General features: G+C 43.2%; 1 protein-coding gene across 5 annotated transcripts in view; it reads left to right on the forward strand.

Moving 5' to 3' along the window:
- Nucleotides 1–27301, forward strand: part of NGF (nerve growth factor) — a 48519-nt gene extending 21218 nt beyond the window's left edge. Inside the window, exons 1-4 of one of the 5 annotated variants that reach the window (XM_073319533.1) lie at nt 433–539; nt 23283–23424; nt 25140–25241; nt 26449–27301. In XM_073319533.1, the coding sequence (XP_073175634.1) occupies nt 26461–27189 (729 nt within the window). In that variant the 5' untranslated portion in view covers nt 433–539; nt 23283–23424; nt 25140–25241; nt 26449–26460 and the 3' untranslated portion in view covers nt 27190–27301. Of the gene's footprint in view, nt 1–432; nt 540–23282; nt 23425–25118; nt 25242–26448 lie in introns of those variants that run through there. The other 4 variants (XM_073319534.1, XM_073319532.1, XM_073319535.1 and 1 more) reach the window with 4 other exon arrangements.
- The last annotated feature ends 580 nt before the right edge of the window (nt 27302–27881 follow it).

Consider the following 27881-nt stretch of genomic DNA (forward strand, 5'->3'; position numbering starts at 1 on the left):
TCTCTATAATGCAGTCGTGGCTTACCCTGAGCATCATCCCAATTGATGCTTTTTTATTAAGAAAGCTCCCAGAAAAATTTGTGAACTCATTTAAATTACGTGTATTGGAATCACTTCATTCAACACTGAAAAGAAGAGTTTGATCCACCAGGACGGTCACAACTTTATATCCTTAAAATTGTGGATCCTCTTAATCTTTGTTAGAGGATAAATCAGATTCAGTGTGTCATACGTTTAGAAAGGTCTGGTTTACTAATCTGATCTGTTCACTGTTCAGTATTTTTGCTGCCTGATCATTCCTATGTGCACCCATGCTTAGCCTTAGTGACCTGCAGAGAAGGAGTTTGTGGACAGCTAATTGAAAAACAAACGACTGGAACTGCTTACATGGAAAAGTATTGATGCATTTTTAGCTGCTTCTACTATGAAGTATCATGTGGTAACAGGAAGGGAAACATCAATCTGTGACTAGCCAGCTGCCTGTACACCATCACCAAGTGCCCTACAGATCACCATCCAAGGGAATATTGAACTCTGAAGTAAGTCTGATTAAATGTAAACGCCATGTTTGGCAGAGTCCAGCACCAGGCTAGATAAACAAATGATTTAGATGTTGTATTTATATTATCTAAAAAAAAAATGTAATAGAGCTATACATTCTAGCAATGGTGCTGCTTGTGCATTCAAGTAATCCTGTCCCAGGGCTATGCAGTGCTAAATAGCCAAGACTTAAAACAGTGTCAGTAAGAGATCTGATAGAATTTTGCACCAAGCCCACTCAGAGTGGGCAGGCTCCTGTAATGATGCACCACAGATTTGTGCTGGGAATCAGAGTGTGGGGGATAAGGTAAAACAGAAGTGAGTTCTCTAGAACATCTAATTAAACCCGTGAATAAGTTCTTGTATTTCCTTCTCACATTTCCATTCAAACAAACAGCAAAACAGACAGGAAGAGGGAGCATTTTAGTGAACTTTCCTTTTGTTTAAGGAAAATGACAAGAAATATTCAGCATTCTGAAGTGAAACAAGGAGATTAGCTTTAGGCTTGTGCTGGTGAAAGCCTTATGGGCAGGAGGCACTCTTCAGCATTTACTGTGATGTTCAGTGGTGCATAGGAAGAGAAGTAATTGCTTCTACTGGAACAATGAACCCTGCTCATGTTTCTGTTGCCTGCATTTAGTGGCATGTGTTACAGTACATAGTACAACTATAAGAACAGATGTTAAACCCCAGATACATAATTTGAAAGGCAACCTTGTGTTGTAAACTTTAATTACTATGTGGTTGGTAATTAAAGAGTATTGCACCAAGTTGGATACAGTTATGATAATTCACTCCTGAATGCAGTAAGTGTGAGATTGTGTCAGGGGCATTAGGTTTGTATGGAATTTCCTATGTTACAAATGTGATGAAATAGGAAATATCACACATGCTACATCAAAGCAAGTTCACAGATAAAATTAAAAATGCACAACTACAAGGGAGCTGGAAATAAGGATGATTCAGTTACAGAAGTGCTGTCAATAAAATTCTCATTGCACAATTTGGGGCAGATTAAGAATCCAACACGTGCCTCAAGGAACCACGTCTTTTTCAATTTGCCAAAGGGTTGTCAAAAGTGATAAAGTCTATAATCAACTCAGAGGAGAAATGTGGGTTCCCAATGTAGAATAAAAAGTATTGTAAGTGTCTTAGTAACATCCTTTATGGGTTTCATTCCTATAAACAGGAACAGAAGCTACCAAGCACTCAAGCCAGCCTTCTGATTTACTTCAGAATGCTCCATTCCACTTCCAGATGATGTTTGCTAGCAATCTACACAAATTCTTGCAGGGAAATCAGTGGAAAACTGGTATAACTCCCTCAGCCCAACCCCATTACTCCCTCCCCTCAGGCAGAGTCCAAGCATGCAAAAGTTTGGCAACAAAGGCAAAGGTTTCAGAAAGCTAAAGTGAATGAGGAGAGACAGTGGAGATTTTAACCATAACTGTGTAACCAATACTGGAGGTGCAGTGTGAGGAAGCAAGTGCTCAATCCGCTGGACTGAAAAAGATGTGTAAGCAGGGGAATGGTCCTGCTATCCTGGGGAACTTTCCTGGATTATACACCACCTTTGTGGAATTGGCTAGTGAAAGGATCTGAGTCCTTGCTCCCACTCCCTTTACCCAGAGGCCTGCCTGCCCTCAAGGACTCCCCTTCCTCCCTCCCGTGGGGCAGAGTCCTCATAACCCCAACAAGGCCAGGCCCAGGATCCCTGGGGGGGGCTGGACCCCCAGTCTTGTCGTGGTCACTTAGGACAGTGGCTAGGGTGTCCCCACGGTGGGGGGGTCTCTCCGCCCCGGCCACGTCCCTGACCCACTGCTCATTACATAGAGTGGTTCAAAGCAAACACGACTGATTAAACAGCAACCAACAAACAAAATAAGGACAAATGGGCCGGTTACAGGAAACCACGTCACCCCCTCGGTGGGCCGGGGACACACCACCAGCCGCCTCTGGGCTGCAAGGGAAGGTCAGTCCGTCCCTCGCACGTCCCAGGCCCTGGCCGCGCGGCAGGGACGCCGCGGGTGAGTTGCCAGGTGTCCAGTTTTCACCCAAACACCCAGTTGAGAAAGGGCCCTCCCCAGCCCGGTGAAACAGAGCGAGTGGGGGAGGGGGGGAGATGGAGGGGGCGGGGCCTCAGAGAAGGGGCGGGGCCTCGGAGAAGGGGCGGGGCAAGGGTGTTCGGTTTCGTTCGGTCAGAAAGTTGGCAGCCCGGCGGGTCGGACACTTGCTCTGGCCGGAGCCACCCTCAGGCTCTAGGTGGCAGGGCCCTTCCCCCAGTGTTGCCCCCTCCGCCCGTCGGGGTCACGGCCCCCCTCCCGGTCCGGCCTGGGAGACCCCTGGGCTGGTGACCTCTCCCTGCGCTGGGCCCTCGGCCTGGGGTCCCCCCTCGCAGTCCCCAGCTGCTCACCGCACGCGGCTCCGGACGGCCCCGGCCTCGGCCCCGGCCTCAGCGCGGCTCCCCAGGCGCCCCTCCGGCCGGCCGGCGCGGCTCTGCTCCCGGCCCGGCCCGGCCCTCTGGGCTGCTCCTTTCTGGCTCTGCTCCCGGCTCAGCTCGGGCCCCCGCTCCCCTTAGCTCGGCCCTGCGCTGCCTCAGGCAGCTCCAGCGCACACGGAGGACGGGACCCCGGGCTCCTGACTCCCTCATTGGCCCGTCTGCCCTGTCAATCGGGCTGACCTGGAGGTTGGCCCCTCCCCATTGGCCCTGGGGACCATCAGTCTCAGGCTCCTGATTTCCCATTGGCCTTTTCCCATGGTACTGGGAGAGGGCCAACCAAAAAGCCCACTAAGTTTTAGTAAGGGGCCAACAGTCTCCTTACATATGCATGGTAACTGGCTTCAAGTGCAAGTGCAATTGTTCCCTGAATGTAACAAAAAACATTTTAAGTAACCATACACATCTGAGAGCTACTGAGTTGAAATAATCCCTCTTCCTTAGTTCATACTAAGGCTCTCAGCCAAATCATATTTTGTGAAGATCCTGATGAGGATTTTGCTGGCCATCAGGGAGCAGCTTTGTGGATATCTGCAAAACTGTTTTCAATGGATAACCAAGCATTCTCCCACTGTGGAGAAATCTACAAGTGATGATGTCAGTCCTGAGGACCTGGCCTCTAAATGTTAAGTCTGTGAAACCAAATGCATTAATACTTCCTTTAAATGTACAGAGCCTGACTCTCAGTTACACTCAGCCCCCTTTACATGCTTTGGTAAAATTATATTTATACCCACGGAGGTGTGGAGGGACCTGACTAAATGAGAATCAGGCCCATATGTTTTTGAATTGAAAAGGTAAATGTCAACATTTTAGTGATCAGTTTGAGAGAAGAAAAGGAGTACTTGTGGCACCTTAGAGACTAACCAATTTATTTGAGCATAAGCTTTCGTGAGCTACAGCTCACTTCCTCAGATGCATATCGTGGAAACTGCAGCAGGCTTTATATATACACAGAGAATATGAAACAATACCTCCTCCCACCCCACTGTCCTGCTGGTAATAGCTTATCTAAAGTGATCATCAGGTGGGCCATTTCCAGCACAAATCCAGGTTTTCTCACCCTCCACCCCCCCACACAAATTCACTCTCCTGCTGGTGATAGCCCATCCAAAGTGACAACTCTTTACACAATGTGCATGACAATCAAGTTGGGCAAAATCAGTTTGAGAGAAGAATTTGGAATAAATTCTGAAGATTGTGTTGCTGTTCAAGTTATCTTTCTGGGGTCTGGTGCTTAACCCTCTTCCTATGGTTGCTGTCTAGTCTCTCCTCGTCTGCTTGCAGGTTCCACTTTCTAACGGGGGACAGAGGTATTAGCATAACTTGCTTCTGCCAGGCTCCTTTAATGCACATAAAGAGTTAGGATTATTTCCATCACTTTCAAAAGACAGGTCACCCCAATCCCGAGGATTTCCATAGCCGTACCATAGAGTGATCTTCCTGTGACAATGGAGAAAGGTTTATATCTAATACAGCAAAAGAGCTATGAGGAAGAGAATCATATCATACCAAATCTAGGCAGGGCATAGGTGAGCACGGTAACACTACGTATCTGATCTGCTCCATTCTTTGCTGAGTTACTACATTTTAGAGCCCAGCACAGTCAGATGATCAGTGAGAGGTATAGCTGCAGCACTGCAAAACTGTGCAGCAAAACCACCACCAATACTTTACAATTTAAACACCAGGAATAATTTAGCCTACACTGAAAAGCCATATTTCTGGAGGAATATGGTAAAAAACCTCCAGTATTCAGATAGCAGTATCTACCCTGAGCTAAAGTAGATTGAACATTACCTTACAAAATGCTTAACAAAAACAAAAAACCCTTGATGACAGCAAGAGGTTCCTGACTTTCCAAGTATTTTGTAGGATGCATTCAATCTCTACAAACTACTGAAACCAAACAAATAATAAAAAGCCTACAAATATTGCTACCAGGAACTTCTGTTGCCAATTGTAGATTTATAAGGATATTGAGGATGACAGTTAGTCCAAGCCCTTATAAATAGGGTAACATTTCCTGTTTGTAAGCAGAAGTTGCTCAGCAGTCTGATTCTCATATACACAAAGGCCCCTTTATGTTGCCTTGTAGCGGGCATAAATGTAAAAGTAGCCTCAGTGTAAATGAGGATTGGGCCCCCTCTAAGGAGCATTTCATCTGATCCTTCGGAGTAAGTTGATGTGGGATCAGCAGAGCTGGACAGAAACTCCCCAAAACCCTTCCTGAAGTCTTTGGGCTGGATGCTGAACACTGACCGTCAGGCAGCAGGGCTCATCATCTGTGTACATTATTCATATTAGTATAATCTCACCCCATAACATAACAGTCACAGTTTGCACCCCCTCTGCACCTGTGTAAATCAGTGTTTCTCAGACCCCAACAATTGTAGTTGGAGTTCTGATTCAGAGTCAACCCCTTTTCAAGTTCCTCCTAACGTTCTTGGTGGGTGAGAAACCCTCTTGCCATGAAAGGCTTGCAGCTGCTCCTTTCCCTCAAGCTCAGACATGGTACAGAAAGAACTCCCACACCACACTGGGTCCACTCCCAAGAGCCCAGAAGCTAAGATATGAACTCAGTTCAAACTTTCCTTACTCCCTGGAAGCATTAGCTGGTATTCTGGGCAGCACCTCCTTGCCTCTGTGTGGCCTGACACTTTCACATGGTATTGGGGTTTCCACCGATGAAGACAGTGGGGCTGAGTATTTCTGGCCTGACCGGATTCACTGTCAGGTTCTTGTTACATCCCAACGGAAGTCAAGAATCTTTCTGAATGAAGTTTTCACTGTGAAAATGGAGATGTTTAGTGACTTATCGCCTGACTGTGTGGTTCCTGCCATGCGTAGAACACCACAGTTGTACATGACATTGTGTGCTGGTGACAAGGAGAACAAATGAGTCCCTCCAGCAAAGACTCTGTAGCCTAAAAGCACCAGAAAACAGGGGAGTGCGGGACAGGAGGAGATTGGTCAGCAGAGCAGGAACTCTTCACAGAAGAGAGGTGTTTCAGTGTGTGTGAAAGGAGGCGGGAGCTTGGCCAACATTAAAGGAGAGGCTTCCCCAAACGTTGTGGGTGGGCATGGAGGGAAGTACAGAGGCTGGAGCCGAAGGGAGTTTGTCAGCGGAGATACTTGGACAGAGCACAGGAAGCCTGAATGCAGCAGTCCAAGAAATGGGAACAGAGTCAGGGGAGGAGCCAGGTGGTGTAGGTGGGGCAGGGCTCTTTAGGGTCTGGAGGATTGTTTTAAATGTTCCTAGACGTAAATTTCATACTGGAAAGTAACTGTCATGCCTATTGAGTGTGCTGCTCAATGAACTGGACAGCTCTCACAGCCATGTGGACCTTCAGTGTAAGGACTAGACTGCCTTTTAGGCTGGGGAGCTGCAGCTCTGTACTGCCCCAGAAGAATCACTGGGATACCCAATGTCTCCCAGAGTTCCCCAGTGTGAAGTTGTGTTTGTGCTGCTACATCCCTTGGGGGCATGCAGCCTTCTTCCTTCACTGGTTTGTGCGGGGGTGGAGGGGCAACGTGGAGTGACATCCCTGCTCCTTTGGGTGCCATACATCCCAGCAAACAAGTAGAGCAGTCCTGAGGGTAGGGTGACCAGATAGCACGTGCAAAAAAAAAAAAATGAAAATCAGAGTGAGAGTGGGGGTAATAGGCGCCTATACAAGACAAAGCTCCAAATATCAGAACTGTTCCTATAAAATCAGGACATCTGGTCACCCTATCTAGGGGGTCACTAGGGAAGAGGGTCTGCCATCTAGCTTGGCCCTGCAATGGATGATGCAGATTGGGGAAAGAATTACCCTTTCTTACTCCCACATCTAGCACCAGAGTAAGGGCCATGTAGAATCTGTTCATTTGCATGGAGCACCCATGGGGAAAAATTAGCGGGTGCTCAGCTCCCACCAGCAGCCAAGTTCCCCTGCCTTGCCTCCTCCCAAGCACGCCTCCCTCCTCCTCCCAGTGCTTCCCTCCGGGACACACACCTCCTTACAGCTGTTTGGCGGTGCTTAGGACTTTCCCAGAGGGAGGGGGACATGGTGTGCTCAGGGGTGGAGGCAGAGAAGGGGTGGGGACTTGGGGGAAGGGGGTGGAAAGGGGGCAAGGCCAGGGGCGGGAAGTTGGTGCCGATGAGCACCCAGCAGGGAGAGGGGAAGTCAGTGCTGATGAGGGCAAAGTGGAAAAAATGCAAGAACAGTAAATATAAGAGTGCCAAGTAACAGCATCAGCTGCACAAACATCCTGCAGATTTACACAGATAGGAATGACAGTGGTGTACTCGGCTGATAATTAATCAAAAACAAAGGAGCAATGTAAAGACAGTCCAGGATAGAATACAGACAGAAAATATGAGGTATGAGGCTTTAAAAAAAAATTTAAAAAGGTCTTCAGATTTATGCAAATACCACATCTTCATGGTAGCAAAAACATGCAAACTACAAAGTCACAGAAAGCATGAATTCTGGGAACACCCCACTATGTGCAATGTGCCCCGGTCTACCGAGAGAGCACTTCAGTGGGTCCGCTTGTATACTGCAAGCGGAGAACTCAAAGCTGGACTTTTTTTGCTCGTTTTCTTTCTGATGATGTCCAGAAGAGCCAAAGTATCAGTACAAATTGCTTTTATTATCTGATGTTTTTCTTGGTGAACTACCCAATATGGCAGGAGAGCCTTGTTCTCATGAGGAACTGCTTGTGGCTCCAGAGAATGTTACAATTGTAATACAGATTATACTGTATTCTGGTAGCATTTCCAAGATTGTCGTTTTCTTGTGGGTAATTCAGCTATAATCCCTCTTAGGGATTCACAACTGGTCATTTCAAAATTGCATGAGATTTAAATGGGGCTTGTTTGTGCAGAGACAGGGAACATGAGACTTTCATTTATTTGACAATTTATTTGGAGGTCACCAAAAACCAACATGAAATCCCTAAAAATTACCTTTTTCCCTGGATTAAACTGAAGCAATAGAATCTTAATTTTCTAAAAGAAAATGTTATCACAGGTACCAGATGGAGTAATTGCTTTGAGTATTCTGATGCATGGTTGCTTTGAAATTATTGGGATATTTATATTTAAAAAGTAACAAGAAAAATGGTATTGGGTCTCTATTCCTGTACAATCGCTAGAATGGACTCAAGCTTCACATCAAGAATAGGCACAAGCATGCATGTTAGGTCCCTATATGTCACCTTTTGTAGAGCAGTGTGCTTTTTATGTTCCCCATTGCATATGTAGGGTTGGTCAGTTGGAACCAATACACTTGCATAGGATTTCCTGGATGTAAACGAGAGCACAGAATTCAACCTACTAGTGATGGGTCCAAATTATTTGGGATTTGATATAAGTTAAATGAGTTGGTTTGGGGTTTTATTTGCTTTTTCATTCTTCTACTCAAATTAAAATATTTTATCACCTGAATTAAAGCAATATTTAAGAACTATATTCCAGGTTCAGTTTGTTTAACTCATTACACCCAGTGGTACCTGGTCATCTGCAGAACTCATGTTCCAAACAATATTTTCCACATTTATAGAGCATTTCAAAGCCCTTTGAAATATTAACAAAGGCTTTGTTGATTTAAGTTAGATCATTAACATTTAAATTTTACATTAAAATATCATGCCTAAAGCTCATGTGGATTTGTAATACAGTGAGTCACACAAAACCATAAAACCCTGAAATAAAAAGCATACAACCCAGAGAGTCAACAATACTGCAGTGGGATGCTATTGGCTGTTTCATACATCAAGTGCACTGGAAGGTGAGGTAGTACATCTCTGAAGCATTCATGAGTATTTTTTGTTACCTTTTTCAAATTAGGAGGTTATTTTTCAGGGCTGTAACGTGAGTGAACAAAGAGGGAATTCATTTGCTAAGAACAAGAAGCCCCCCCAATGTCTCATTTGGGAAACAGATCTCTCATTTAGAAATAGGAAAGAATCTCCTTGAAGTAAAGAAAAGCAAGGGAGCGTATCTAGTGACTAGAGAAGCAAACTGCTAGACAGGATTCCTAGGTTACATTCTGGACTCTGCCACTGACTTGCCACAAATAATTCCTACTGGTACCTCATATGTCTGTTGTGAGGCCTAATTAATTATTGTTTATAAAATAATTTGAGATCTTTGAACAACATTTCTGTAAATGCAACTAATATTCTATTTAAGTATTAACAGTATTTCTGTAGGTTTTAGAAAGCCTTGTATCAGCAGAGCAGCATCTTCCTCTTGCAGGGTACAGGCTTATTTGGGGATCTCTTCTATTCAAGTTTTTAATCCCTTTTCATGAACAAATCTGTTTCGTCTTTCACATCTTGGCATCATTTCCAATACAATTTCATTGTTTTTGATTTCATCATAAGGATTTTATGATCTTCATCTAGCTTCTGGTTTTGTAGGGCCTACTACATTGCAAACTCTGATCTCTGTTCACTGCTGATCTATTTTCCTTCTCTGAATTCCCAATTACAAACAAGTGTAATAATGTTCACATGGAATAGAATTCCCATCCTGTTGAAAAACTTCTGTGGCTTTTACAAAATGTAAAAGCCACATGAAAGTTTGAGAGAGACTTTGGTAGGAGGTAAAAATTCCTTGTTTGGATAAAGAGTGAATGGAGAATGAAGAATTGAAACAAACAAAAAAATATCAATACCATGAGGATTACGTCAGCATTTCCTGGAGGTTGTGTATTTGAAGAATGTTTTTCTAAAATAAAGTTTTGGAGAAATTTTACAATGATGGAATCTGTTTGCCCAAGAGATTCTGATCATGACTTATTTGTAGAACTGGGCAAAAATTTTTGGACAAATAGTTTATTTGCCAAAAAATGCATTTTGGTCAACTTGAAACTAGTCACAAATTTGGCAGACATTCACCAAATAGTTTAGGACAAAAGCAATTTTCAATCTAGATTCACAAGGAGACTTAACAGGAGGGTTGAAGGTTGTGGTGTTCATGCTCCTCCCGTCCCTGATAACCTCAAATAGTCACTGAGGCAGAGACAATTACTCTAAGCCTGATGGTTAAGACACTCACTGGAGGAGGGGCATGTGGGGGGGAGAAAAGTTTCTGAATCCCCCTGCTCCAATTAATATTTATATAAAGTTGAACAGCTTCAACTGGAGAGAGCGAGCTGCCTCAGAATACTCAATAGCCTGGGGATTGGAGCATTCACCTCAGACAGGGGAGACCTGGGTCGACGTTGTTGCAGAGGAGGAGTTTGAACCCATGTCTCTCACATCACAGGTAAGGATATGGCTATATGTGCAGATGTAGAGCGCTTTGAGTTAAACCAGCCTTCGCAGAGCATAGTAGGGAAAGCACTACAATCTGTCCACACTGACAGCTACAAACGCACTGGCGTGGCCACATTAGCAGCTCTTGCAAAGGCCACAGAGAGCAGTGCATTGTGGTAGCTATCCCAGCATGCAAGTGGCTGCAACGTACTTTTCAAATGGGGGAGGGGGGTGGAGTGTGACAGGGAGTGTGTTGTGTGTGGGGGGTGGGGAGAGAGAGGGTTTTTTTCAGACAGCAGCAGACCCCCCCCCACACACACACACAGCATTCCACAGTAATGGTTGCTTTGTCTCAGAGCAGATAAGCATGCCGGATGTCAGAAACGGAACTTTGAAAGGGCATAACCGCATTCCTACAGTGAGTTCAAAACAATGAGAAGAGTGGCCACTTGACTTAAGGGGATTATGGGATGTTTCCAGAGGCTGATCAGAGCGCAGTAATGCAACACCTCGTTCACACTGACGCCCAGGCATTGCAGCCAAGGCGCAACAAGCGTTAATCTTTTTGCTGAGGTGGAGTACCAGGAGTGCTCTAGCCGTGGAGTCAGAGTGCTCTATGTGCCTTGCCAGTGTGGACGGGTAGTGAGCTAGGGCGCCCAGGGCTGCTTTAATGTGCTCTAACTCGCACGTATAACCAAGCCGCAAGTTCCCAAACCACTGGGCCAAAGGTTGGGGGGGCGGGGGGCCAGCACAAACTCCTCCTCCTCTGGCCAGTTTGTGAATTTAGCCATTGAAAATGCTCAGAAACAAACATTTTGTTTGATCCAAAACTGACTTTTTCAATTGAGTGAAAATTCTGAAAAGTTTCAGATTCTGTTCAGGTCAAACAGAGTTTTCCTGATTTTTCAGAACTGCTACCGAAGCAAAAAGTCAGTTAGTTATTCACCCAGGTCTACTTCCCAGTTTTAATTTTATACAACACTTCTGTGCTTCCATGTTACATGCTACACAAGGTATGACTGATCTCAGGCGGTAACAGATTTTTAGAGATCTCCCTATGCACTGCAGTATAAACGGACATCTTTTTTACTGTGAACAAAAAGTGAATATTATGATGCTATTCCTGTGCCTAAAGTGGTAGCTGCATGGCAGCCCAGCACCCTGGCTCTGGATTGGGGTGGGGAGGAGAGGGAGTGAATTTCACTTGCCATCCACCCCAAATAGGAAGGCTTCACATTCATGGAGTGAATTTCACCCTGAGCCCTCAGCTGTGATTTTCTGGTCAGACAGTGGCCGAGGCCTCTGTGTGAGGGTTTAGCCTCTTACAGTCAGTGCCTTGTGCCAGTGAGTTAGGATTTATGAAACCCAAAAGTCCAATAAAACACTCATATACAGACTGAAGTCTGCAGTGGAAGATTCCAAGCTAGTCATCATGTGTCAATCATTAGCTTTAGGTTACTATTATCATCATCATTATACAACTACATGCTCAGCTAATGCTTTGCAGCCAGAGTTTTGGGCATGTTCGGCCTGATTCACCAGTCCATCATACGAGTAAACCTTTTGAGTCCATTGACTTACTGAAAATTAGGGCCCTTGTGTCTTGAGCCTCACACACAATTCCTCTGATAATTTGTCCTGTCCGTTATTTTCAGAGAAACTTCCCACCAGTCTCATGAGTGACTATTAACTAATTTTTTCCTTCACTGTGTATAAAGGCCCTTTGGCATGACATGGCTAATTTTAGTAACATTTGTTCTTTGTAAGCCATTTTGTCTTAGTTATCTAAATTAGATAATTGTATCTGTCAGGGCAACTTTGTGTGCTTTATCACCTTGCTAACCATTAGGATTGACAGTGACAGTTCCGTCCCAGTCGAAACCCTTAACTGGGGAAGCATTCTAAAGGTCATGTGTTGTTACTAAAAGGAAATCAGTTCTCTAGACATTTGTTGGTGATTAGAAATACTCTTGAGTACGTGCTCTAGATTGGGAGAAACTGTAGAGAGCCCTGATCCCAAAGACACCCATAAATATGAGGGTATTCTCATACATCTTCACATTCTCCCACCAGAATTCCATAGCCTGTATTTGTGAGAGCCAACAATAGCAGTGAGTGCAACGAGATGGCTAGCATGGTCTTCCTTAACCCCATGAAGCAGACAGCGACCTCACTGACCATCAGACAGACAGCTGATAGTACCTGTTTGATCATCACTGTCTGGGCTGGATTTGAACCCGAAGTCTAGAAGTAGATCTGCTGCCCATCCTTCTACAACTGTGCAGAATAATACTGCAGCATAGGAAGGGACACTGCAATGTATTATTCCCAAAGGTATCACCTTCCTGTGGAAGCACTCATGGAACATTACAGCATTGGAGGCATTTTGGTAAGAAGGGCTGTATATGTGCAGCTAGAGACAAGTAGTATCCCACAGGCACTGTAATACATGCACTAGATCAGGTGTGGCCAAACGGTGGCTTGTGAGCTGCATGCAGCTCTTTGCAGTTAAAGTGCAGTTCGTGGAGTAAGTAAGCTCCCCCTCCCCCACATTGTCCACCTACCAGACTGGGTTGGGAGAGCTTGAGGCTTCTGTCCTGCGGAGAGGTGGTGGAACCAGGGGGCTTTTGCAGGGAGGGGTCCCAGGGCTTTAGCCCCCTGCCCCAGCATGCACTGTCCCACAGGGCAGGTTGTGCGGGTCTTGTGGCTCTCAAACTTCTGAGGGTTATCATAGGCAGCTTAGAGGGCCAGAAAGTTTGGCCACCCCTGCACTAGATGGTAACTTGCTGATAACATAACAGTCTAAGAAATGAGCTCATTAGAGTTCCCTTTTTTTACACTTTGCTTGATCTTACCTTGGTTGAGTAAGACCCAGTCATGATGCTGTTCTTATTCAGCATGATTCCATGCTTCCCCAGACCTTCCAGCTTTTCAATGTTTGAAGTTACATTTTATCACTGTAATTTACACACATTGGTAATAAGGGGAGGATGGCAACAAGCATGCTTATCTCCTATACAAATATTTTAACAAAGTCAGAGTCAAAAGTGAGGAGAATTTCTGAGATGCACATTTCCTAGTGGTTTTCACTGGTGTTGGGTACTATTAAGCAAAAACTGGATGACTGTGGAATGTAATGTTACTGGGGTTTTACTTTTATATCTGGGAGAGGCCAAACTGCTCTGTTTGAGGATAAACAGGGAATTTTCCTTTTCTCCTACAATGGGGGGCCTAATTCTGATCTCACTTGCATTGATGTAAATCAGGAGTAACACCATTAAAGTTGGTGGAATGATATGGATGTAAAAATGGTATGAAAGCAGGATCAGGGCAAAAAAGGTTTCTTAAACTTGCATCATGACAACTTAAAATGTTTGTTACCCCCACTCTGTGGCCTGCTCCTGGCTCTAACCAGCTATGTCACTCTGGAGCCCACTGCCAGAATTACTAGTGACAATCAGATATATATTGTTGAGGTCTGACTGTACAGTGAATGGGTAGTAGGTACCGGGACAGAGTCATTACTCCAGCTCCCTTCAGGCAACAGGTCATTTACAAACCTACCTCCATTTATTCACCTCCAACTCCAGCTTAGAGCCTCTATTCCAGCTTTCACCCCTCTTCTGTGAAATGACTCAGGGGCTCTGACAACCTCTTCCCAGTCAAACCCCAGGGCCTACACCCATCCACTCAAATGGCTTCAACTATTACCTCATTGCTGGTGACTCTCAAACCAGCTTTTCCCTCTGGGCTGGTGTCCCTCTGCCCAGTGCTATATTTCAGCAAGGTCTCATCCTGGCATCACCACTTGGATAGCTTGCCAATGACTCTAGTTTAATATGGCTAAACTTGAACTCCTTATTTTTCCCCTTAAACCTTCCCATCTTGTCACTGTTGCTCCCACATCCTCTTGGCTGTTCAAGCTTACAATTGGGGGATCGGCTTTGATTCTGCCTTCTTAATCTGCCAAAACATCCAGGTCATGTCCAAATTCTCCATAGCCTATCAAAAATACATCCCTTCCTCTGTCCTGACAGCTAGGGTGGTTGTCCATGTCCTCCCACCTTGATTACTAAAGCATCCTCCTCTCTAGTCTCCCTGATGGCCATATCAGATCCCACCAGTCCATCAAAATGCAGCTCCAATTTACCCTTCTGCCAGTTACTCCTACCATGTCAAGCCCTCCCACTCTGAGCCCGAACATGGGCTTCCCATGCTAAACACATATTCTCACCATCAGAGCCCTGCACAGCTCCACTCTGGCCTCCCTCCCTCATCTCATTTATCACTTTCGCCCCATGGATGCAAGTCACGCTACCCTGCTTGTCCCCTTTTCTCCCCACCTATCTCTACTGAGACACCACCCTCTAGTAATTCCGAGCCTTCCTAAGTGTTTGAAGATGCCCAAATGAAGTGATCCAGCAACAATGACAGTGAAGACTCACCTCCCAGTTATACCTCCCTTTAGGATTCCAGACTTTTGCCCGTCTGCCTTTTTTGTTTGTGAGCATTTCTGGGCAGCACCTGGTGTCACTGTGTCAGGTGCAGGGCCAAGAACTGTCAATACTTTACAAATCATCCGGTAGCAATAATTAGGCACGCTTCATCACTAGAGAGCAAAACAATCCCTTTCGCACACTGAGGCACAGCGTTCTACTCAAATGTTTTGGGTAGGCTATTAGTCTTTCAGGATGTTGAATAACTATTACACTCTGTTATTGTGATGTTGGCTTCATTCTATATCCTATAATCAGAACTCATATTACTGCTTCAGATTATAAACCTAGTAAAGCTTGACCAGCTGAACTCATTGCAGAGTGGCATAAGAAAACATCCTACTGCAGAGGCAAAAATAAGGTAGACCTTCCTACAAACCTTGAGGAAAGGATTGCAGAAGTTTCAGTAAGAGCTCTCGGGAGGATAAAGGAGAAATTCCCTTGCACATACAGTGTTCTACATGCCCTCCCCCATCTACCCCAACAGGAGAATGAAAAGCAAATGCCAATTCTACTTCTAGCTGTTCTCATATGAGTAAAACAATGAAAAATCAATACCTGTGTCTTGTTACCTTGAGATGTGCCAGGGGTCAGGGGAAGAGCAGCAGATATAGTGGTCAGAGCCAGGGTTCACAGTCAGGCCAGCTCAGAGGCAAGAGGCAAACCCGAGATCAAAACCACAAGTCAGATGCCAGGAGCCAAGTCAGGTCAGGGCACCAGGAAGTCCAACTGGGGGAAGCAGGCAGCACAAGGCACGCGGTCCGGAGTAGGTAACTGCCAGTTGTTCAGAAAGCTTCCTGTGCCTGTTGCTGGTTTCAGTAGGGGCAGCAGGCCAATCGGCTGCTCTGGGACTCCGCCAATGGGATGTCATGGGGTGGAGCCTCAAACTGGGGCTGGGCTTCATGGGTCCTGGGTCAGCAGCTCTTAGCAAGCTGCCAGGTGGAAGGCTGGAGCATGGCTGTGCCTGTAAACCCCATGGACCTGGGTTTGAGGCCTGTGGGTTATGACACCAGGTACCATCTTTCAATTTAAACATTGCAAGGAAAAATTCATGCATACATTTACCCCAGTTTTCTTCATCTGGCTCATCCATGTTCTCCTTGTGGGACTGGCTAGACTATGGTGGAGTCTCAAACAGGTTGTGGCTCACAGCATGACTACTGTGTCCTCCTCCTCACTGTTCATAGCAGGGGGTCTCTGACTCAGGCTCCTCGGAGGTTTCCACCTTGGTCTGTGGGTGCTGGTGGTTTCTCCACCGAGTATGGCATGCAGCTTGTTGTAGAAGCAGCAGCTCCCCAGCAGACCACCAGACCTATTGTTGGTCTCCCGGCCTTGTGATGTGCCTTGCGAAGCTCCTTCACTTTCATTTGGCACTACTACTGCTGATCTCTGTTGTACCCCTGTGCCTGCGTCTCCTGCGTAATCTCTTCATATACGCCCATGTTTCTATGGCCGGTCCTTAGTTGTGCTTGCAAAGCCTCTTCTTCCCATGGGCCCAGGAAATCCAAACCTCCTGTCTGCTCCAAACAGGAGTGTGTCTAGTGCATGGAGCTGACACGGTCATTTGGGCAGTAGCGCACAACAGAGGTGAGCTGCTAGATGTGCTCGCCAAGATGAGCTATCAGGAAAAGGCATTTCAAAAACACGCAAGAGGGTTTTAAAGTGTGGGGGATGGCTTCTGGTCTCTGTGACCCCTGAACAATGGAGTTTACAGTTGTGACCAAAGTGGTCACAGAATTGTTGGACAACTCCTGGAGGATTGTTAGGGTTGACACAGGTTACACACCTTTCTACACTTGCACTGCATCATCCTCTGTAGGTCAACCAGGGCTCCATGCCATTCAGGGAGGTGGCTTTACTGTGTTGCTGTAATGGGATACTTACATTGCCCGGTGACAAATTTGAATGTAGATTCATGCACAAATAGGTCAACGCAAGTCTACTTATGTCCACCTAACTTTGTAGTAGACCAGGCCTTGCTCTTTTACCTTTGCTCTAGGGAGCATGACTAGTGCAGTTCCAGGTTTACTTGGTCCTGCCTTAGCATAGGGGGCGGGGCTTGATGGCTTCTTCAGGGCCCTTCTAGCTCTATATTTCTATGATTTTATGACTCAGTGGTGACTAGGAGTTTGAGAAGTACACTTTACATTTGGAGACATACACATCAGTTAATAAATTCAAGGCACATCTGAATTTTTCTAATCATTAAGACACGCTTGAATCACTTGTGTTTTTTATTTAAGTATTCATTCATTTTTACCCGGCCCCCAAATCTGCCATCCTCCTTAAAGTATTGTTTCAGAAATGACACAAACAGGCATTCCAAATAGTGTCATGCATAAGACTAGAACATAACCCATGTGGCTGGGTTTATTTTTCTGTAGAATGGAATTTTACTGTTACTTTTGATTGGGATATTAGTTATATTTTCCCTTGTAATGCAGGAGATCTGTTTTTACTGCACGACTGTGATAATGTGCATGCCAGCAGGCTGAATTCTGTTTTCTCTACCAACATATCTACACCAGAAAAGAGCCCAAGATAAAAATAATGTTCCTTACTCCTTGTGTTATTCTCATTTAGGGCCTGATTCTGCAGCATTTACTCACACTGAGTAACATCACATTAGTAGTCCCAATTAACTTTAATGATGTTTCTCAGCACACATAAAGGTTAGATACTGTGTGGTGATGAGCAGTGTAAGAGGGCCAAAGGGCCTAAGTGGTCTCCTGTGACTTGATAGTTTTGTTCAGAATTCTCTTCCACCACACACACAGCTGAATGTTCTGCAAGTCAGTTCCATTTAAATGTCATGCTGCAGTGTTTGGAAAACGTTGCAGTATTAAGAATCAGTGAACATGCCTCAGATGCATTTTTTGCTGAGATTGAAGAACTTCGGCAAACAAAGCAGGTTCTGACTCTGGAGTCTTATTTTTCCCATAACAAATTAACATTATGCAGATTTTCCCTTCATCCAGTGAAATGATTACATTCATAACTGGACTGTGTTAGTATTCAGGGACTCCAATATGCAGTAAGAATTGGGCAGATAACAGAGCTTACATACAGTATATTGGCTTTGTCATTACTCACCTATCAGCCAACTTCCCTTCAATGGGTCAAAAATAGGATTTAGCATTGAAAGGTACTGGCAACATTAACCATGGCCCAAATAGTACATTATTCCATAATAAAGCTGGTACAATTGGAGCTATGGGTGCTAAACACCTCTGAAAAAGTAAGTCTTTGTCTTCTCTGGACTTTTATTTGCCCCTCTTTGAAAGATTCACTTACCTCTCAAGTGTGCGTATGGAAGTGCTAGATAATTTTTATTATAATCCCATAAAAATGTGGCTTTTGGCTGGTTTTACCAGCAGAAGTTTTTTGCACAACGGTAGACCACACAAAAGCAAACTAATAGAAGGCACCAATCCTCCAGTTAATGTGATGGAAATCCATTGAGAAGAAATGTGTAGGTGGAAAAACTGAGTAGTTTAGATGTTTCTGAACTCTAGTAGCCCTAGACCAATTCTGTTCAGAGGGCTGTCTCCAAGGTGTGAACGGTCTGCATCTTCTTAAAACAACATGGGTGAAGAAAGTGATCAGATATTGCTACATAAAAGAAAGAAGGTCTCTTTCAGTTAAGCAAAAAAATATATGTAATCTCCATTCACAAAATAGTGTGACAAGAACTGAAGACTCAGGGTGGAAACTGTGGTCTAATTAGAAGAAGAGAATCACTGGGGCATTTATGTACAGCGAGTCAGAAGGTTCTGCAGCACTTTTGGGAGAATCTCCTCCTTCAGTTCAAACAGCAACCGCCTGCTTTTGCACAGGTATTGCTCCCACCAGTTTAGTACCAGGCCACCAATTATGTGATTGTTTCATAGGTGTCCTTGTATAAACTCAAGGTTTGCATCTTAGTTTTCAGTTTACACTGAAGAAAATGTAACATAGGAGTATGGCTTTAATTACCGATTGCACAACCAGGTTTTTATATATTTTCCTGATCTTTCATGTCTTGCATTATGGGCTATGACAGAGCAATGAAATCACCTTCTTTACAGAGCTGCATAACATAAGGGGTGAAACCTCAAAGGAAAAATGGAATATGGCAATCTTTAAGGAAAATCCGTGTAGCAAAAGTACATTCCAACCAGACATGATGGGAATTATGAGCTGTTAATACTTACAGCACATTTTAGTCTCTAACAGGCTAATGGAAGGGTTTTTTTGGTCAGAATTCATGTTTTAGCAAGAATTAATTGCTATCAACAGTAAAATCACATAGACAGTTCTGCAAAAGCTAACTGGACTGTGATTTGTATTTGTACGTGTTTGGCTCTGAAGGCACATCTTCTGCTCCTGTACCTTCTTGTTCAGGACAGGAGAGGCTTCTTTATAGACATTATCGATAAGAATCTGTCTCCAGATATCTTGTAATAAATGGGAAATGCTATCACAATCCTGCTTTTGCACACTCAGGGTTAACACATTTATTGACTTTTAATATTTTTCAAGCATGCGGCACAATGTTATTTAGCTGATACATTTCATTTATCAATTAATAAATTGGATTTGGACAATTGGGAGAGCAGCTGGGAAAGTGATGCACGTTAAGGCGCTAACTGATTCAGTAAGAGAGATTGGAGTGTAACATTTATAATCTAATGATTACAGACCATGGTAACTAAACTGCTGGGTGACTGTAGATTAATACAGAAGCGGAACATAATTGTACAAAGTATCAGCTAAAACTTCCAGCAGTCTTGGTCCTGACATCAAATAATTTTCCCTGGCCTCACAATATGGCTCATTTTGGGGTGACATGTAATAAAGAACAGGAAGATTGTTCTTGCTTTCAAAAAAGTGGGTGACTGAGCTTTATATAATTGAAACAAGGCAATCTGTAGTGAGAGACTGCAATTTCTGCTGGGAATTGAATTGCTGGAATTCACGTTCCTTTGAGTCTAAAATATCTAAATTGCACTAGGTTAGTGGTGAAGGAGAAAGCGGCTGGTTTCCTTCATTCTATAGGTGTGGGGGAAAAGAATCTGCTCTTAATCCCAGGGATTCTCTTACTCAAAATGATCCAAGACCCTTGGGAGAGATGAATACTGTGGAGCTCTTGTCAGCCCCAGAGTGAATTTCCCTGGTGGAAAGTTGTCCTTTGTTCATGATGTCATGGTCAAATGGAACCAGAAATAAGAAACACGAGAAGACTGTGAACTTTTTGAAACATAATTATATGTGTATCAAGTAAATTTAGGATACCAGGTTTTCATCTCCCTGACCTTTGCTACTGAGTTAATGAAAGACCTAGATGAATCCACTTTAAACATAAGCTTAAAAATACCCATGAAATCCAGCCTTCATTATATCCAACCACTTGGTTGACGTATTGGCAGTTACCATCAAGCATATATAATATAATTTTGTGAAAAAAGCTGAGTTTATAATGTCTGTCGGTTAAAATTGTACAGAAAAATACTATTAAATACAACATTAGGATTCTGACAAACACAAAAACGGAAATTCTGGGAAGGGGAATTCTGATTTGAAGGTGACAAAGCTCCTCTAGCTCCCAGCGTAGCCACAGGAGACCCAAGTATTTGTTGCCCGTCATTCCACAGTAAGGCTGAGGTGTCACTGGTGCCCTGAGCCAAGGTTTTATATTTGTGACATCATTCAGTGTGCCAGGGAACACTGGCACCAAAGAGCTGGGCTTGTGACAAATAAAACTCAAACATTTCTCTTTTAGTGGGTTTAAATCAAATATTAATATTACTGGAGTGTTGGTGCACTCTGGATTTCCTAGGAAGAAGAGGCAGACAGTATTGAACTTGCAGTGCTGTATTTCATGTTAGTAGAGTAATGGGTCTCTATAACCATGAACTGGAATTATTTTGACATTGCATGAGTATCTATTGTTTCCCCATTGTAATGGCATTGGAAAAAGGTTTGTAGTTTTCAGAAAGTTTTTACTTACTATAGATCTAACGAAAGATGAACTTCCTTTTTTATGTACTTATTTCTTGTATTTCTCGCAAAATGCAGAGCTGCCAATATTTAGTTGTGATTTTGACAGATATTGGTGTTAATTCCATACATTCCTGCAAGAACTTCCACCTCTTTTGTGTGTGTGTGTGTGCGTGCGTGTGCTTTAAGGCTGTCTACTGATTCTTCAGATTGTATAGAATAATCCTACACAACAATTTCCGAGACATGTATTGAAATCAATGGATACAGGATTTTTGCCTTTTTAGCATAACAAGGAAAAGAAAAGACTTTGGCAATAATGTTAACCACTGGTATTCATCTTGGAGGAGGCACAGAGGCCATACATTTCATATATTTCAAGTACTGAATAACCTCCATCCGGGAAATGTATCCTTTTTTTTCTTTTTTATTTTCGTAATCCTGATCCTGGAGCATGTGGGGTAAGATGTCTATTAGTAGAAGAAAAACTGAGCTGAGTTCCTTTGTTTTATGTATTGTAGGTTAGATTTTGGTTTGCCTGTGTACATTGCTTAGGGTCTCCCAGGTGACAAGAGAGTCTCCTTCTGTGTTCCTTAATATGGGTCATCATTTCTAGACTTGTTAGCAAACTGTTAATTTCATGTTGTTCTGCTTTTTTCTAGTGTGCCTTTATTGTAGGGTGGGCAGCCAGGACTTAACACGTGATACAAAAGAAGAGAGAAGGTTATTTAAATCTAGGTTGATGCCTTTTCCAGCAACCATTTGTCTGAGGTGTTTTGTTTTGTTTTGTTTTTTAAGTAGTAAAGTGTTTTGTTTCTCTATAGATCACCATGAGAAACTCATGTGAATAGTGTCGTAAACATTTATAACATGCTACTTCTTTAACTAGTGCATGAGTAAGAGAAGATCCCGAAAGAAGGAAAATGTATATTTTGCAATTCCACGTAAAATGTTTGTTGAAGTGGCTTAAACTAGCTTTAAAATTAGAAAAAAGAAATCTAAACTGACAAGTTCTGAAAAAAAGTTTTGCTTCAGTATGTCTAACATGATATTAATCTCTGAGAATTGGATGTACAATGGAAACATGGATAGGTGCTGTCTTCAGCATCATTTGAATGACACTGCATCATTTACTGGATTCAGCCATGATGGTGAATCCGGGAAGCATGGAGTAAAAGAACTTTGAAAAAAAATGCTGAAATGAAACTTTTTCTTGTGGTTAAATAACCAGCCAGTTGGAACTGAGTAGTGTTTTCTTAGGGTGGCAGAACAGTTGGAAAAATTGTTGGATTATTTTTGGCAGTGGCATGAATATTATAACTCTATCATTAGTGTTACTAAACTGACAGGCTACATTGAAAGGGTTATTATTTTACTAGTACATTCTTACAAAAATATAGTTTACTCAGTTCTATAGCATGAAGATTTTGTTTGTAGGGTTTGATGTAATTTAACAAATTCATGTAATTGTAATTTGCCTTATTCTGAAATTTTCTCTGTAACAAACTCCATACTGTAGACTGTGGACCATAATCTACATACAAAAAGAAAAGGAGTACTTGTGGCACCTTGGAGACTAACCAATTTATTTGAGCATGAGCTTTCGCATCCGATGAAGTGAGCTGTAGCTCACGAAAGCTTATGCTCAAATAAATTGGTTAGTCTGAAACCAATCTACATACAGTAATGAATTTGGACATTGGCCACCTCATCTTATCAAAGTGATGCAAGGTCCTTGATCTGTCAAATCAAAAGGCTCCAACAGTCCATGATGCTATCCTAGCTGCTCCCACGTTTAGTTAGTGCAGGCCCCCTGCTAAAAGTGCTTTGGAAATTTTCAATACATTATTAAAAAGAATTAACTTTGCCTTTTGATTTTTTAAGGGCCACACTATCAACCAAATCCCACAACCTCACTTCCTGATGTGCAGCTCCTATTAATGAAAATTGGGGATTGTGCAGGTGGAGCCAAAAGCATAGTTTGACTCTTTGGATTTGGCCTGTGAAATTTCAGTTTAAAAATAACTTGATTAAAACAAATTCTAAAGCTTCTTTAATGCCTTGGTGCCGGGCAGATGATCCTCTCACTCGGTGCACCCACACTATTGGGGCCTAGTTCTGCCACCTTGACTCAGATTGAAACCGAATGGACCACTTGCAGAGTAAGGTCAGACGCAGTCTGAGGGAGGTTCGCACAATCAGCCACCGAAGAAATTAAACTGGCCAAAATTTACTTTCCATTGACTCCAGTGGCATTCATGTGTGAAAATTAAGCATGTGCTTTCGTGCTTTCCTGTTCTTCAAGGCCAGTGCCCGCAGAGCCAGAGAGCGTGTGCTTCAGGCAACTCCTATGCCATTAAATTAGCAAAAAAGTCATAGTTCAAAGAGCCCTGCAAGGGAGCTTCCTACCTGCATGCCTGCTAGGCCTTGCTCCCGTGCTCCTTCTAACAATGGGGAAAGGTTATTTGAAAAGCTTTTTTTCTGCATTATTATTGACAACAATACTTTTATTCCTCTAGCAGAACCCAGACTAGGTTGTACAGAGATTCTTAGCTGTGCAGTCAGACTGGCCTGATGGCATGCTGCATCCAACTTCAGCTCAGAGTCTGGAGGCAATAAAGACCTTGCCAGGGAGCAGCTTTCCGTTCAATACACCCAGAGGTAAGTGTAATAGTAACTGCTATATCAAAACAGACCAAGTCTAATTACACCAGCCTCCTGTCTCCAGCAGTGGCTTGTACCAGCTGCCTCAGAGGAGAAGTAAAAGAATAAATAAATAATAATACACGTGATCAACTGTACAACAAGGTGTGGAAAGAGCAGATTTTTTCTTAGCCCAAAGAGTGATCAGTTTATACTCTGAAGCTGGAAGACCAACAGACCCTATCATTTTTACTGTTGCCACTTCTTTGCACTTAATATTCTTATTTTGTAAGCACCTAATTTTGTAAGCACCTAATTTGTTATGACTCTTGATAAGTGATTTTCCTCAATAATATCCTGTAGCAGTGAACTCCCAAGTTACCTAAACAGATCATTAAAATTTTTTGATTAGTTGCCTTTTAATTTCATTGAGTCTTCCCTTCTTCTTCTTCTAGCAGATTACTTCATTTGTGGGAAAAGTTTACTAATTACTGTATTATAATGGAGGTTTAGCCATTCTGAAGTCACATCTGTTATAAAGTACTCTCCATTGCAGTGTTTACATTTTTAGTATTGAAAGGTTTGTGATGACCCACATGGCTATATTTGCAAAGAGGTGTCCCTGAATTTCATGCCTAAAGGTTGCAACTCCAAAAAACCTCTTTGAAGCTCAGATGCAGTTGGCATACACTTTACACATTTTCAAAGAGCAGCACTTAAGAGTCAAGTATGTACTAAGCACGTGAATGGAAGAACAGAAACAAACAGACCTTGTGGAATGGCCATTTCCGTAAGATTGCAAATCTATATTCCACATACTTCAAGGCCTGAAATTTATTTTGCACATACAATTAACTGTGATTCAGGTACACATTGCTTTAATCCTCCATCTTCCATTTCCCATAGACAGATGGAGAGATCCAGTTTTGAAAATGTTTTCTCAAGGTTAAAAAATAACTACCAAAAATCCCAAACAAATAGCTTTGTCCTGGTTAGTCCTACCTCACACCATGCTGCCTGCAGAGTATTTGCTACAGTGAAGAGAAATATGGAGCAATGCAATTGTAAAGTTGGGGGCGGGGCAGAAAAAATTGGAGATGGTTTCAATTTTGTGTTAGTAGGTTTAAAGCAGACTACAATGATGTTAGTAACTGTGTAATAAAAGAGCTTGAGGAAGGGAGATAAATCATTCTTTACATGTTGCTGCATTTTAGTGAATTCTGAATCACACAAAAGCAGAACACAGGCTTTTATTGGCATCACTAAACTCTCTTTCCTATAGAAGGAAAGTATAAACAAAGGGTCTATATGTAAATACATTTGGTTGAGGCTGCTGTGGGGGCGTTTAAACTACGCCTGGATTTCGTTCTGCAGACTTTTTTCAATAACATCTCTGTTGAAAAAAGAAAACTCTTTAGAGATGTTGTGAACCATCTGACTTTAATTTGAGTTGGAGAACTGGAGGTTACTCGTAGACTCACATGGCTATAGTGCTACTCCCACCTCCAAATTCCATTTCCTTACACAGACAATGCCTGTGTAGCACAAGCGGAATGTGGGAAGAAGGCAGCCTCAGGCCCTACTAAATGAGGCTAGGTTTGGAATGGTGAAGATTTTCATTCCAGCAAGACCTGCCTCTCTCTCCAACATTCAGTCTCCACCTAATCCAGTGTGGTCACTGCGCTGAGAATTGCTAAAGTGGCTCTTGGCCTCTCTCTCTCCCCTTATTGCAGGGACTTTCGCATCACTACCGTCTCCAGTAACTCCTTCCATTTGGCATCTTCGGCTCGCTTCTTGAATCCATCAGACCATCCAGTCCTGCACAAACTCAGCTGGTTAGTTCTATCCAGCTCTTATCTCAGATATCAGTTTTCTCACAGGCTCCTGAGTTTTCCATGAGATCCTGGTCTTAGCAAAAGCATAAAACACTAACTAGTATTCTAGTAATCCTCCCAATTTTAGGCTAGGGAGAAAGACTGAGCAGAAAGGGGCGGGGGGAGCTTTAGTAATAAGTGATCCATGTCCAAAAAAATATTAAAACATTATGGGAAATTAGAGCTAAATTGCAGAGTTTGAATTTTCCCCTGTGAAACCATGTTTGTCCAGTCAGTGCGTGCCTGCCGGACATGCAGTGAAATCCAAAGCCAGCTGAAACATGTCAGGCAAAATGAGACACTGAGACAGGGGAGGAGTCTGGCTTGATAGTTTTTGTTCTGTTTATACCCTGTCTCTACTTATTAATGCTTCGCAGGGGAAATTCAATGTCTGCCCTTAAGTGCAATTTCAGATTATGTTTTGAATGTCTCTCTTATTCATAGGATGCCCACTACTGATTCATTACCTAACACACGTCTGTGTTGCTTGATGCAGCTTTCACTGTCACTGGACTTGTGGCATAACGTTGTTCTTGAAGAATTTTTAGAAATTTATTTTACATTTTTCCACACCCAAACAGATGTGCATATTCTCCAGTTTCCAGAGCGACAAGCCCTGGCCTTGTTTCTCTATTCAGTGACGTCTGTGGAACTTGAACTTGATCATGACTGTCCGAATAAAGAAGGGTGTTTCTCTACCCATAACTCCCAGTGCTGTGCCCAAAATGGCCCCAGAGTGGCAGTAGCCATTGTCAAAGAGCTTGAGAAAAGTATCAATGGAGATATGTACTCCAGAGAACACCTTCTTATCCTATGGTCTCCACATTAATAACCCCAAACAAGTGCTTCATATACAATGTTCTAATAACAAATACCAAAGGAATTAATTATAATCAAGCCATTATTTCCTTGGATTCCTACTTTATTAAGCACATTAGTGCTGGTTGAATGAGCTTTTCTGGAAGAACATCTGGGACTCACATGAATACCTGATGAGATCTGTATGATCAGCATTACAGTACTAAATATCCAGCAAAGTCATTGTCATTAGCAGCATTAGATCAGTAAACCCCGTCAAGGTCAGAGCGGGCACTTTTCATGTAGCACAAGTGCTTTCGGTTCACGTCCGTGTCACTTGTAGTAACCCTCAGTTTTTGTTTCATTCTAGGTGCATAGCGTAATGTCCATGCTGTACTACACTCTGATTATAGCTTTTTTGCTCGGCATACAGGCAGCACCAAAGTCAGAGGACAATGCTCCATGGGGGTTTCCTGCAGGACCCACCATTCCAAATATCCATCGGACTAAAGCAAATCCCAGTCCCAAGGCAGCTCCACACACAGCCAATCATCACCTTGCTGGGAAGGTAGACAGCAGAGAAGCTGGACAGGCAGCAAACATCACTGTGGATCCAAAGCTTTTCAGAAAGAGACGATTCCGATCCCCTCGGGTTCTGTTCAGCACGCAGCCCCCTCCAGTGTTAGGGGATGGACAGAACATGGAGTATCTGGGCAGTGCAGATTCTCTTAACAGGACTATTCGAACCAAGCGGACTGCTCATCCTGTGCTGCACCGGGGAGAATTCTCAGTTTGTGACAGCGTCAGCCTGTGGGTTGGGGACAAAACCACAGCTACTGACATCAAAGGCAAAGAGGTGACAGTGCTGGGAGAGGTGAACATTAACAACAATGTTTTCAAGCAGTACTTTTTCGAAACCAAGTGCAGGGACCCTAAGCCAGTCTCCAGTGGGTGCCGGGGAATTGATGCTAAGCACTGGAATTCCTACTGCACCACCACGCACACCTTTGTCAAAGCACTGACAATGGAAGGCAAGCAAGCAGCCTGGAGATTTATCCGAATCGATACCGCCTGTGTGTGCGTGCTCAGCCGGAAAACAGTGAGACCCTGAGATGGAACAAACACTCATGCCCACATCCTCCCATTCCCCCTACCTCAGCCTGTAAATTATTTTAAGTTATAAGGACTGCATGGTATATTTATAGTTTATACAGTAAAGAAAGAACCTCGCTATTTATTAAACTCTTTTGGAAACTCCTTGTGTGTTGTGAACTTAATGTAATGACATAACAATCTTTTGGAGAAATGTTCATCTCAGCCTTGTCAGTCACAGAGCTTAGCCATTAGAGTACTGTGAAAAACAAACATTTTGCACTTTTCATCTCCCCCTCCCTACTCTTTGCCACAAAAAGCCAATCTTCACAGGCAAAACCTGCCTTTTTGGTGTGAAAATGTGGCTTGTTCCAGAATGCTATGTTCTTCTCCAACTCATGAAAGCGTGAAAAAAACCCACAGAAATATTGCTGGTTTTACCCTCCATTCTTCTAGTCAGTCATAGGATCCTGTGAACTGTTGGTGCAGTGTACAGTAGTTATATACCACTATGGATATTTCAGAGTAAAATTCTCAGTGTGCCGGAGAAAACTGCCCAATATTTCAATGATGAAAATAACCAGCTCTAAGTTATGTTGGAGAAAAGAAGACTATGACTTTGCTCAAGATGCAGATTTTTGTCTGATAATGGTATCATTTATGAGTTGTACTAGAGTGATGGGACTAATGATGGTTTTAATCAGAAATCTC

The sequence above is a fragment of the Lepidochelys kempii genome, chromosome 21, assembly GCF_965140265.1.
Source record: "Lepidochelys kempii isolate rLepKem1 chromosome 21, rLepKem1.hap2, whole genome shotgun sequence".
NCBI lineage: Eukaryota > Metazoa > Chordata > Testudines > Cheloniidae > Lepidochelys > Lepidochelys kempii.